At 28.1% G+C, this 13,568-nt stretch overlaps 1 protein-coding gene across 2 annotated transcripts; it reads right to left on the reverse strand.

Moving 5' to 3' along the window:
• Positions 1-459: 459 nt before the first annotated feature.
• Positions 460-11,318, reverse strand: LOC123296614 (glycerol-3-phosphate dehydrogenase [NAD(+)], cytoplasmic). 2 transcript variants are annotated; one of them, XM_044878172.1, is made up of 7 exons: positions 11,146-11,318; positions 10,750-10,927; positions 8,301-8,441; positions 7,115-7,369; positions 6,392-6,729; positions 5,890-5,982; positions 460-599 (listed from the first exon to the last, which is right to left on the reverse strand). In XM_044878172.1, the coding sequence occupies exons 1-7, from the start codon at positions 11,187-11,189 to the stop codon at positions 572-574; spliced, it is 1,077 nt and encodes a 358-aa protein (XP_044734107.1). In that variant the 5' UTR covers positions 11,190-11,318; the 3' UTR covers positions 460-571. The 2 variants fall into 2 exon arrangements, with proteins under 2 accessions (XP_044734107.1, XP_044734098.1); XM_044878163.1 differs by lacking the exon at positions 460-599 and adding an exon at positions 2,941-3,119.
• Between the last annotated feature and the right edge of the window lie 2,250 nt (positions 11,319-13,568).

Below are 13,568 nucleotides of genomic sequence, written 5' to 3' on the forward strand. Positions count from 1 at the left end.
CTTCAAATAAATTAATTTTGGGCATTATGAATTAATAAATTATTTTCGAACAATGTTAGCTAAATATATAATTAACTTCATTAGCAAAATTTTAGCTATGGTAGTAATATTTATCATCAACTTAAGATTTTTTTATTTTATTTCTCCAAGAAAACTTATAGTTAAACGAATATGCAGAATTTCCCAAAAAAAAAGATTCTAACTATGACAATATATAATGGCCATGTTGTAAAGCTACAAATATCGAATTTGGAGATAACACAGGCCATACTTTAATGGCCATGGTTCCCGGTAGTATTAAAGGCAATTATCAGGGACTATAATTCTATAGGCATTCAACACTCTATATATCGATATTATATGCGTTCCCGTTTAAAACTCTTTTTGGATCGTGTAACCTTGTCCATTTTGTGGAAAAGTTCTTATTGGGATATTTTAATTTAATAAAAAATACAAACAATTGATTAAATATTTATTTACAATGCCGATACAATAATGTTATATAACGGCAATAGATTGTCTTTTTATTATACTCTAATTTTAATATGTATCTATTTACAATTTTCTTTAATTATTCATCAGGTACATAGGGTGGTTCTCTGTAAAATGATTGAAATAAAATTAATACTTATAATTACTAGTTCCATTAATACTCTAGACCAAAATAGTTATACGTCATCACATATGTCTGTTCTTGTCTGTTACCAGATTTCTTATTTAACACATACATCCAAATAAAAACGTTATTATAATTTGTGAGACAAGAAATTTGGCAACATACATTATACAAGGGTAAACTTACATGATGGCGTAGTTCATTCACGGAGGGTAGATATGAGGAAAACAAACTGGATTATGCTTGCTTGGAGAGTAGAGACTGTAGTTAAACTGGATACTGCGTGTAGTCGACATATTTAGTCAGCGATAAATTAACAACGATAGTCAACGATAAATTAAGATTAAAACGATGTTTTAAGATAAAAAAATATGGACCGGTAATACTTATTTTCTATTACACAATTACCTGTTTTATGTGAGCTACTATGTCGGCATACCCCCACATGTTGATAATGTGAATACTCAATAACAAAACTCGTAATACAGTAGACAACCCTTTAGTAATGCCGGTTTTCCACTAAACAGATAAATAAAAACAAGCCGAAAAAACAAAACTGCAATTTTTTAAAAACTTCTTAGAGACTGACAATGTAATGGCTATTTCAGTTTCAGTATTGTTTTTGTTATAGTTTTGTTGCAGTTTGAGTTTTGTTTGTCGTTTAGTGGAAAACCGGCATTATATAGCTCCAGAATATCTTTGAATGCTCTCCAATGAGAGTAGCATAAACCAACACTGGTAGCTAAATTCGGCAGTTGTTATGAGACTCACTGCACCCACACCTCAATATGTTGTCTGATTACAGTCTGAAACACAGACAGACTCAGTGTGAACCGCGAGTCTCATCAATTATCGAATTTAGCATACCAGTGTCGGATTATACTTCTCTCATTCGATAGCATTCAAAGATATTTTACTATATTACGAGTTTTGTTTTTGAGAGTACTTTAACCTGTTACCGAAAAAATTTTAAAAAAACATACAAAATTAACATTTGTTTGTAAAACAATGAGAACAACTTTTTATAATCTGGTGAATACACTAAAAATTTCATTTTTTGTAAGTCAAGTTTGTACAGTCTTGCCTTCCCTGGTGGAAAAAATATTCGAAGAAAGAATAAGAAATTCTGCAAAAGTCTTAGGAACTTTGAATTTCTCAACGTTTTCGGACTAGTCTAATTCAGAGTTATTCAGAGTTCTTAATACTTTTTTAAAGTTTCTAAGACTTTTTCAGAGTTTCCTAAGACTTATTCTTTTTTCAAATATTTTTTCCACCAGGGTTTGATTCAAACGAATGGCAGACTGTAAAAAATTTCTTCTCTTTATTTTACAAACATATGTTAATTTTTAACTATATGCATCAATAGCTTGTATCTGTATGTATGTCCTTTATCATTATTATAGGCCAGTACCCCTATCAGTTAAAAAACGAGATTAGCTTTTCTGAGGTACACAACCAAGAGAAGTGGGTTCTTAATGTTATCAAAAACAAAAATCCAAAAGATGCACAAAAATTTGTCATGGAACGATCTTTTTTGGCGTGTGAAATGAAAAATGTCCAAAACGTTAATTCTGCAATTACTGCCAGGCGAGTTAGTAAAAAAATTTATTTTTTTATCTTTTGTAGATATTTATACTATTATCATCTCCCCCATCCCCGCCGTTTTCGAGGAAAAAATTTGTCAATTTCAAAACTTCAATTGCTTATAACTAGAGAAATGGTAAAGATACAGGGTCGTGTATTGGCTCAAAACTAATTTATAATTAAAAAGTTCTGTAAACAGTTATTGGCCTGTTGCAGCCAAAAAAGATCGTTCCGGGGCAACTTTCTTGGATTTTTGTTTTTGATAATGTTAAGAACCTATCCCCCTATGGTCGCAAAGTGTGTACCTCAAAAAAGATAGTCTCCAAATAAGGAGATTGGTCATTGGGATTGAATATTTTTTTCTGTCACTATCTGTCTAAAATCCAAAAAACTAAAAAATTTATATTGTTGTGCATAGTTAGTTTTTCAAGTAAAAAATTAATTGAAAGTATGTTCATTGGATAATAAAACATGCTTTCATCGCCTCATTACCTGAAAGATTTTATTCAAATTTGTGGGCTCGTGGGCTCTAATCATAGCTAATTATAAATTAAAAAATAAACGATTGTAAAACAATTTTGAACACCTATTATTATTAACATTTTATAAAACATAAAAACACAATAATTATATACAAATAAAGAAACGTATAAAAAAAGTTTCAAAAGCCATTATTTTGTTTAGTAAACAAAAAAAACACATTCTTATCACAAAATGTGGTATAGATATTTACAATATTTATGAATTTCAGTAATTTGGCATCATGATTTTTATTGTACTTTTCCACACCATTTTTATTTCCAATTACAAATAAAACAATACGAGACACACACGCACACAAAGTCCAATGCACAGCAGATGAGTTGCAAATAAATATTACAATTTGGAAGAAGTATGCAACAATATATCACTCTGATGTCTGTAAAAAAAGAAAATGACAAATGTTGTGGTTAGCGACATGCACATGTATTGTTAAGGTATATATTAATTATTTTAGAGGATGAAATAATGTCAATTGTTAAGATCATGAAGAAGATGAAACAAGGTAAGCGATTCGTATTTAGACGGAAAATAATTATATACTGTTTACTTTCCAGTTACAACTTTTTTACAACTCAAATTCATCAAAATCTCTAACGGTTCAATGTATTCGGAGATACGAAAAAAATGGAAACATAAATTATTTTTCAGGATCATTTTTTATGAAAAAAAAATTCCACAGCAAAAAGTTCTTACGTGAAAGATAATCTTATGAGAGATAAAAAACTTTTAAATTAGAAAGTTGTTCCATATAAAAAAAAGTTATATTTTAGTTAGGAAAATGATTACGAAAATCGAATAGATTCAATAGAAATTGAATGCAAAATAGGCACAATGATAAACCATTAATTCTACCCATTATTAATATTGTTTTGTTATTCGGCTTCTGCGAAATATTTAGTTTACGAAGGCCAAATTTTCAGTTAAAATTATTCCTCTATCTCTTACCACTATCAGAAATGGAATGAAAAGCATTATTTTCCCGAATCTATTCGGTTTTCCATATTTTTATCTCTCAACAGAAGTTGACATTTAAATGATCCTGAAAGTAAAGATCAAATTTAAAGTTACTATAGGCGACCTTTAATTTAAACCAATTTTGTCTGAAATAATTTTCATCGTAAATGCGAACTCGGAAAGTTATTTTTGTTTCAGTTTTTCACACCCAATAGGTATAATAAAAATTATGTACAATGTTAAATTTGAATTTTTCAAAATAATACTGCAAGCTTATTTTGTTTCATCTTAATTTCTTTGTACAATATAAATCCAAAATTTATCTTAATTAGGAGTATTAATCATAAATTAAATTTCAATAAATAAAATAATCCGTTTTTAGGTTTATACAGTTTGCAAAGCAATAACTAAATTTGGTGTAATATTCATATCAATATCTCGCAAATCTGTATGAGCATAAAAACGAAAAAATCATATTATGGAACTTTTCCAGACGTAGAATAAGTCCCAGGCACAATGATATACCATTCATTGTAAATGGAAATCATAAATAATGCATATATGATAAAACCGAAATTATTGAGTTAATTATATTATATGGCTATTCAAGATAAATGGAATGTCGAAATCATATTAGACCTGAAATTAATCTAATAATAGTTAATAGGCGATTTTATGATATTATTAATAATACAGAAAAACAACATACATTTGGGAATGAAAGAATGATTGGATATAGGAGTGCGTATTGAATATTAGAGAAGTATTATTAATAAATTCCAATATTTTTGGGAGCAAAAATCCTAAAAACAAAATTAATGAAAATAATTAAATTATGATTATAGCAGTATTTGCGTAAATAGGTCACAAGTAACAAAAACACACAGTTTTTCAAAATTTAGAATTTGATTTTGATCAATTTTTTATTAACAATTGTCCATTTTGTATATATGGCAGAAAACTGTACATGCTATAAAAAGTTTATTCATCTAATTAACAGTTAATAAAATTCTTTTAAAAAAATAATACACTTTTTTGTTTAATATTTACAATAGTTTGTACTGTGATTAATTTACTAGTCTTTTTTTGGTAACAATTTGTTTCATTTAAAAATTTGCGTATATATTAACATTCCAATGTTGGAAATTTTACTAAGGATCGGTTATATCACTTTGAAATTAAAAAAAAATTAAACATTTTATTCGTTTTAATATGTAATTGATGACTTGACAATTAATACGATGCTTTAATTCACTGCCCCTCTCTTTTGTTTTTCAGTAATTTGAGGTTGTCGGGATATAAAATGAAGCGTGCAAATGAAAAAACTAAATCAAAATTTTGCTCTGGAATTTTAAAAGATTTTTGTAGCGATTTAATCAATAGTAGTGATCCCCGCGTGCGCATTTAACGCAACCTGGTTGTACACAAACTCTGAAATTTTTTTATTCAAAAATTAAAACCAGAATTGACTTTACCAGATTTTTGTTTGTTGATAAATAGAGTATAGTTATAATTACGTTATTGAGCGCACTTAATGCGCATTGGAAAAAGAAAATGAAACTAGCAAATCTGACCAAGTTGACCCAGATCAAGTAAAGCTGACCTACTCCATTCTCCTATGAGGAGTCTTAAAGCAGAAATTTTATCTTTAAACGTAATAGAGTAGTATTTGCACAACGCCGAAAGATGGACTAGATACCTACGCTTCATGGACTAGATAACCATTAAAATATTAAAGTTTAAAAAGGTTTGGTTTTCAATTTAACAATCTCATTTACAATACAAATTACGGATTTTTTTTATACCTATTTTTAGATAAGGAAATTAAAATTTTAAGATAACTTTAAATAATAAATGAAGAGCAATCTCAATATTCACTTCAAAGTGATGTAACCTAATTTTGTGATTAAACCTAATCACTATTAATTTAATAATTAAACTGTACAATTTATTAAACTCGATTGAACTTCAAAAATTTAAATTGATAGAAGCCATGTGAGAGGAATTTAACTTTTCTATATTTGCTAAATTCAAATATAAGTTAAATTTTGACGTCAGTAATTCACAACTACTACATAGTTATTAAAAACGTATTTAAAAAAAATAATTTGGTTATTAAAATGCAACTAGAAAATGGTTAAAGAACAAAATAAGAAAGTCATAGAAAACAAATTAAGAGGGGATTATCTTACACAGTATCTGGGTTACAGCGAATTTGATCAATAAAAACATTTACTGGAATCTGTCCTGTACAAATTTTATGTATAGCAGTAAACAATGGAAAACTGAAAATTAAGAATAAAAATTAGATTATAATTTATTTAATAACACAATAAACGAAACCGATATAAATGCCTGACTGTTTTAAGATCAATAAAAATATAACTTTTTTGGTTTGTTACAAGATCTGTTAAACATCGGGTATTTGTAAAAACAATCGTGCAATTTAAAAATATTATGATGAATCATTTTATAAATGTATGGATTGTTTACGAGTACAAAGTGATCATTCGTGTTTTGGTCCATTAAGTAAATATTTTTTCCAGGATAGAAGTCAATAAAGAATACTATTTGATCGTTTTGAAAATTATGCGTTAAACAATATGTCAAAAAAGTCAGAATTGGAGAATCATGTAAATGTGATTGTATAAAAGTCAGACATTTATAAACACACGATATAATCGAGATACTAACGAGGCTTCCATATTTTTATTTTTCAACATATAATTGACTTCTTCGGCAGTGAATGGTCCCTGTAATTTTTGTCCGTTAAGCATTTCTTCCTCAAGTTCACGAATTGATTTGCCAGTTTTGGCAAAAGCTTCTGAAACACGACGATTACGTCCACCATAACAAGTTGTAATTAAATCAGCTACACCACAACTTTCAAAAAACGTAGCCAATTTACAACCAGGGTAAAACACATCAACGAATTTAATCATTTCCATTAATCCTATACGAATTACAGCTGCTTTTGTATTATCACCCAATCCCAATCCATCGACAAAACCAGCACCGCATGCTACAATATTCTATAGAAAATTTGAAAAACAAACCATTGTTACACTATATATGTAATAATTTATTATGTAAAGGATCTCTCAAAATTATTATGACAAATGCCTCTCGGTTAAATTTTCTGGGAAATATTAGTTCTTGAAGAAAATAAAATCAAAACTCAAAAGACCTTAGTTTTCAAGATATTTTACCTGAAAGTTGAAAAAAAACAAAAATGTTTGTGCACAAGCTAGTGCACTACTAGCTTTTGTATATTCACCACACATATAATTTTGAGTTTTGGATTTATTAAAAGGCCTTTTGACTTATTATACTTTTTTTCAAGAACTTGCATTTCCTAATTCCAACAAGAGCCATTTTCTATAAGGATTCTGTAGGGTTCTTTTAGAAACAACTAACCTTTAAAGCACCACAAACTTCAACAGCATCGGTGTCATCAACAACAGTTACCCGGAAATTGTCTGTTTGAATAAGATCTCGTAAAAGAGGTGAGAGTTTTTTATCACGGCAACCAATAGTTGTTTCACAGAATTTTTCTTCAGCAACTTCATTAGCTAAATTTGCACCCATTAATACAGCACATGCAATTTTCAATTGTCTTGTAATAATGCTTGAAATTAAGTCAATTCCACCGCCTTCGGCTTTGTCGAATCCCTATGAATAATAAAGAAAATTTTATTTAAGATGCACAAATCAAAATTTTTCCATAACTTATTTAATAACTCTTAAATAAACGAAAAATTAACTTAATGCAGTGTTTCTGGCTTCGTGAAATTAGGATTTTTTTTTAGGATTGTTGACTAAGTCGTTTCAAATATAATCCTTTTGGGATAATTTTATCTGCTAAGATTTCGTGTTGAGTATGCCTAAGGAAAAAGTATAAAGCCGTCCGTTCTCGGTGATGATTTCTCACAAATTTTTTACTTTCTAATGATTCTAATATGGGGCAAGGTAGGAGAACATTGAAAGCTGGCAGATTTAGATATTAGAACATGGTTTTTCTCGAGTCGTTCACCTTAAGCTGAAGTAAACATCTACAATGATGTTAATCTCAGGCTTGCTCGGCTGACCAAACAATTTTGGGCAGCACGTAAGTCTACATAAGTTTAGTTTATAATTTATGCAACTGAAAAAAATATGTTTTTTGCGACCTGTGTCATTTGTTAAATTTAAAAAGAACTTCTTGATAATAGACAACTCGTTAAAATATTAAAATAATTTTTTTCGAGTTAATTTTCAAGTCTTTAATAAAAGGTAGCCATAAAATTATTATGAAATTAATTAAAGATAATTGAAACCAGTAAGTTTATTCAGGCACCCAATATTATATTACACAAAATATATTAGCATTAAATCAGTTTACCGTAAGTGCATAACATGATGTATGTGATAATAAAAATGAAGTATTAGTTCAGTCAGAATTTACTCAATACCAATTACACCAACAATATCAGTTACAAATTGTTATCACAAAAGTAAAAGAAGCTACAAATCATTAGTCAAAGGAAAGCAACTGTGACCTTCGGAATTGATAATATAAAACTACACATATGTAAAAATTAAAATAATAATAAAAAATACAAACCTTGATAAGAGATAATCCAATTGCGGTTGGTTTAATTTTACCTAATAAAGATGAACACAATGGTCGAATAAATTGATGTGGCACAACAAATATTAAAATATCGGCAACTTTTGCTGCTTCAACGACATCTGGTACAGCAACCTTTAAAATTGTTCATATATTATTCTAAAATTTCTTTAATTGATTAAGATTTTAATTAAAATCTTAGATTTATAAGCATAGAGGGAAGAGTTATGCTAGATCATCAATTCATTATTAGTAGCCTACCAAAGGTAAGATGAAGTAGCAAAGATAGGGTGAAGTGAGTATGTTTTTATACCATGTATATATGTAATATATATCAAGGTATACTAAGTTTAGTCCCGAGTTTGTAACGTTTAAAAATATTGATACTATGAACAAAATTTAGTATTCATAAAATCATCTTATTAGTCCATTTTCGGTTGTCTGTCTGTCTGTCCGTCTGTCATCACGATAACTCAAAAACGAAAAGAGATATCAAGTTGAAATTCGAGTCGAAGGTCGAGTTCGTAAATGAGCAACATAGGTCAATTATATCTTGGATTCGTAAGGCTTATCTTGTAAATCGTTAGAGATAGAACAAAAGATTAAATGTAAAAAATGTGCCTTATAAAAAAATAAGCAACTTTTGTTTGAAACATGTTTTCGTAAACATCACAGTTTACCCGTGAGGGCGCAAATTGTATAGTTTGTATTATATTGGAATATTAGTTATGTATGTGTAATGCGACAGTGTAATCAACACTGTCTATACATGGTATTTCAACAATTAACTCAGTTGATTGTTGGTTTTCATTTGTTATTTTATAAGAGTATTAATAATTTTTTGGGTCTATAGTAGAGCAAAGTTGTTTCTAGTATGCTGGAAAGGTTCAACTTGTTCCTAAATACTAAAAGATCGTATTCGATCATCTGACGCCAGAAGTTAGTTCATTCGCGTAAATTGAATAAGTATAAAACAAGTTTTTGAGTCGATAAATCGAAAATAGTTGTATCCTTCCTGACACATCGATAAAATGTGTTACTTCTTGATGTGTAAGAACGTACTTTGTACTGCAGGCAAGTTCAATAAACAACAGTCAGCTCCGTCTCTTGTTTTGTTTACAAAATAGTCAATTAACATATCAACGAGTTTACAAATACTCTTTGGTTTAAAATTATTCATTATCTTATCACTTAGAGAAATCCAAAGTTGAATAACAAAATATATTTATTCAAATAAAACTATGAGCCATTTTTGACTATGGACTTTATATCATTACAATTAATATTCATATAATACATTTTTTAAATAAAGAAAACCTAGCGGGTCTATTATTTCAATTTTATCAATGACTTAAATTTTTTGTAGCTTTTTTATTTTATTTTTTTCGATTGCCCTATTATTTTGAAAAGTATATTTGCCAAATTTTTAAGAAAACAATACACAAAACATCAAACCGAAATTATTAAATTTTATTTTCAAAATTAACGCGTAAAAATAATTTTATTTGGATTCTGAATTTATTGAATTCAATCGCTCCCGCTATTTGTTATTTGAACAAGAAACTGACCTCTTTCTATACTGGTCAGTAAGAGCGAATTATTACGTCATGTCAAATTTTCAATCTAAATGGCCTGTTTTTCAGAAATGAGAATTTTGTCTTCAAAATATATTTTTTATTATATTTAGATTACCTACATTAAAATGGACTCTTACGATTTTATTTATTTATTGGAAATCGAACCAGAAAACAAAAAAATTAGTGAAATCTTATATAGAAAGATCACGAATGTGCAATAAAGAATTAAATCATATTTAACAAAATTAAGGCTCATATTATATTTAACAACAACAAAAAATTCCTTACTAATATACTATCTTAAGACATAGTAATTATAATTAAAAATAGAAAAGTTATAAAGGTTTTAAATGGCAACGTTTATTTAGCGGCACGTTGTATTACATTGTTAATTTGTTAATTCATATTTTATATATACTTTTGAAACACCTGTATGTATAATACCCAAAAGTAAAAAAAAGGTCTTTTCAAAAACAAGCTCAAGGTACTTTACCAGTATAAGTATATTGTTAGAAAGTTGATCAAAACTAGTAATTATTTTGCTTAACGACTATAGCTTAAGGACAATATTAAAAATGCATTATTAAAAATTAATAATAATAACAGTCAATAAAATTACAGAAATCTGTAATGAATTCAAATTTTAAAGTATTTAAAAAAAACTGTAGGTTTTCATTGATAAAAAAGAACATGATTATAGATTAAAATATATTTTGCTAAACTATTAATTCATTAAATTAAATCAAGGTTAAAACAAGGATAAGAGCGTAGCGGCAAGATATCTTTCCGCTATCAATTAGCATATTTATTTGAATTGTGCGGTTCAATACTGTACTCTTATCGATAAAGTAAAAATATGTACGTACGACATTTTCAGGGAGTTTGTGTCCTGGAAGATATTTTACATTTTCGTGTGTAGTATTGATAATTTCAGTTAATTTTTTTCCATCAATCATTTCTTCATATACATACATTGTAACACGATCTTCAAAATAATCGAGACGCTTGCAATTCACTCCAACAATTTTTGCAATTGCGGAGCCCCTAAAATATTTAAAATATTTTTTCCCTTAAAAAATAAAAGTAAATAAATACATCTAACTAACCTCTAAATCATATAAATATAATTTTATAAACATATTTAATTTAATGTAAATTTATTTAATTTAATGAACTTAATTTGAATTAATTAAATCAGAGTACACTAAATATATATTTATTTATAATTAAATAATTACGTAAGAAAAATAGCGCCTACTTACCAATTTCCGGACCCAATAATACATACACTTTTTTTATTTGGCATTTTGAAGCCCGTGTGTTTGTTACCGAATAAAGTAAAATTAACAATAAAGGAAAAAGAAAATTTAAAACAACGTGAGAATATCGTCTCTAAATATTTATCTCTCAACCCCCCATAAAAAAACCTTTAAACTATCTACGGAATACACGAATGTTTTGCTTCGTATAAAATCGGTTTTAAAAAATGATCAGTTTGTCTAATTTTTTTATGAATCAACCAATCAAATAAACGCAAAATTAACCTTGCGTTGAAATGTCTAATGTTACGCTTATTCAACAAATAGTTATTAGTTAACATTTTCCGTGTGTTGATTTTTTTCTTTTAAAGCTTAATGTGCGTTACTGCTTTTTTTATAGATAAGCTGACGCGGTCACGTGAATTAAATTTTTAAAGTTCAAATGTAATGTATGTACATGCTTGTCGTTTGGTTCAATTGTCGTCTTTTGATTACATGCATTCCATTATTGCGCGTTGAAAATAATTAAACGCGGTTTAATTGTTTTTTTGCCACTATTGAAACAATTTAAGGGGTTTCTTCGTTATAAATGATTTTTCAACATTTTGTGTTACTCATAATTTGTTTCTGTAAAGAACTAGGTGGTAATAAAAATTGTTACCTAGTTTTAAATAAGTCGAATATGGCAAGGATAGTCGTACACAATCGAGTATCCAGCGTGCCTTAGGTTTAACCAGTTGAATCGAATTCATCAGAGTTTGCAGTTTTATTTTGTTTGTTACACTCTTTTCAATTTATATGCTCAAGCTAGAGACCCGATTGTATATGGAGATGAAACTAATTCATTCTCCAAAAAATTTTGAAGTTGACCTTCAAATCTTTTTGTAATGCTTATTTCCTTTAGCGTTTTATTACAAATGTTAGACACACAGATACCGTTAGCGAGTGCATACTGTACGCTACAATTTTTGAATAGAATTTTCTTAAAAACCGTTAGTCTTACGAAAAAAGTGTTTTTTGTATTTCCTAATCTTCAAATTTGATAAATACTATTTTTTCGATAACAGTGACCGTTAGCGAAATATTCCAGCTTTCCGTGAAATTTTCCGAAGTGAAATGTGTCTATTCCTTGTATTTTTTAAGGATATTTGAATCATTCTCTTTCTAGAGACCATAACATCTGAAATTAAACACTTGTAAAACAAGTGAAAACAATTGACTGAGTTAATTGTTGAAATACCATGTACAGACAGTGTTGATTACTCTATCACATTACACATACATACATTTCACACATATATAACTGATAATCCCATTTAATATATAATATACAATTTGCGCATAACTTGCGCTCTCATGGGTGAACAGTGATGTTTACGAAAAAATGTTTCAAACACAACAGTTGTTTATTTTCTTATAAGGAACATTTTTTAAATTTAAATTTTTGTTTTATCTCTAACGGTTTACAAGATGGGTCCTATGGACCCAAGACCCAATTGACCTATGCTGCTCATTTACGTACACGACCTCACTTTTAACGTCCTAAGTACGCTATAAAAATTTCAGCATTATTTCACTTTTCGTTTTTGAGTAATCGTGATGACAGACGGACAGACGACACAGACAGACAAGCGGAAATGGACTAATTAGGTGATTTTATGAACACCTATACCAAAATTTTGTTCATAGCATCAATATTTTTAAGCGTTACAAACTTGGAACTAAACTTAGTATACCTTTGTATATTTCATATACATGATATAAAAAGTGCTTTTCTGAATTTAAGGTATTATAGTGTATTATATTATAATTAAAATATTGTATGTATGTAATAATCTCCGGATTTAGATAAAGCTATAGTAAAAAACTTCGAATTTCTTATAAATTGTACCTACTGAATTCAATTTTCTATTTCAAATTATAAATCGAACAAATGGGATTAAAATTAAAAAAGTAATAATTTAATTTCCTATTTCTTTCAATTTAAACCTATTCAAAATTTAGAATCCGATTAATTTAAAATGAAATCGGAATGGGTTTTCTGAATTCATTTGAGTAAGGAAATCAATCCGATCTTTTTTACAAGCAAAGGGTCATTGCTTGACTCAAGTTATTGTAAAATTTGTTTTTATTAGTGTACGCCACCCCGTGGATGTGATTTTCTTTCTAGATTTTATAGAAGTAATTGCATATTTTCGATCACATTTAACGTTGAAATATTTGATTATTTATATAATAAAATGTTTATTATTCAGTAGTTTTTAAAAGCATATTATCAGAAAATTCATATTTTATAACATATTTTTACGAGTCTGTCATAAAAATGTTTGGTATATAAAATGGTCAATTTAAAAATTATCAATTCGATAAACTAATTTATACATAATAATTAATCGCATAAATAAGAATGAGATAAGTAAAGCATT

This window comes from Chrysoperla carnea, chromosome 1, assembly GCF_905475395.1.
Source record: "Chrysoperla carnea chromosome 1, inChrCarn1.1, whole genome shotgun sequence".
Taxonomy (NCBI): Eukaryota; Metazoa; Arthropoda; class Insecta; order Neuroptera; family Chrysopidae; genus Chrysoperla; species Chrysoperla carnea.

What these genes read in the sequence shown, in the direction of transcription:
- LOC123296614 (XM_044878163.1), bottom strand. Translation starts at nt 11,189, where the DNA reads ATGCCAAATAAAAAAAGTGTATGTATTATTGGGTCCGGAAATTG. An exon ending in TTGGATTATCTCTTATCAAG is followed by an intron (nt 7,370 to 8,300) that starts GTTTGTATTTTT and finishes TATTATTCATAG; the next exon opens with GGATTCGACAAAGCCGAAGG. An exon ending in CGCTGTAACCCAGATACTGT is followed by an intron (nt 3,120 to 5,889) that starts GTAAGATAATCC and finishes CTTTTTTTACAG; the next exon opens with ACATCAGAGTGATATATTGT.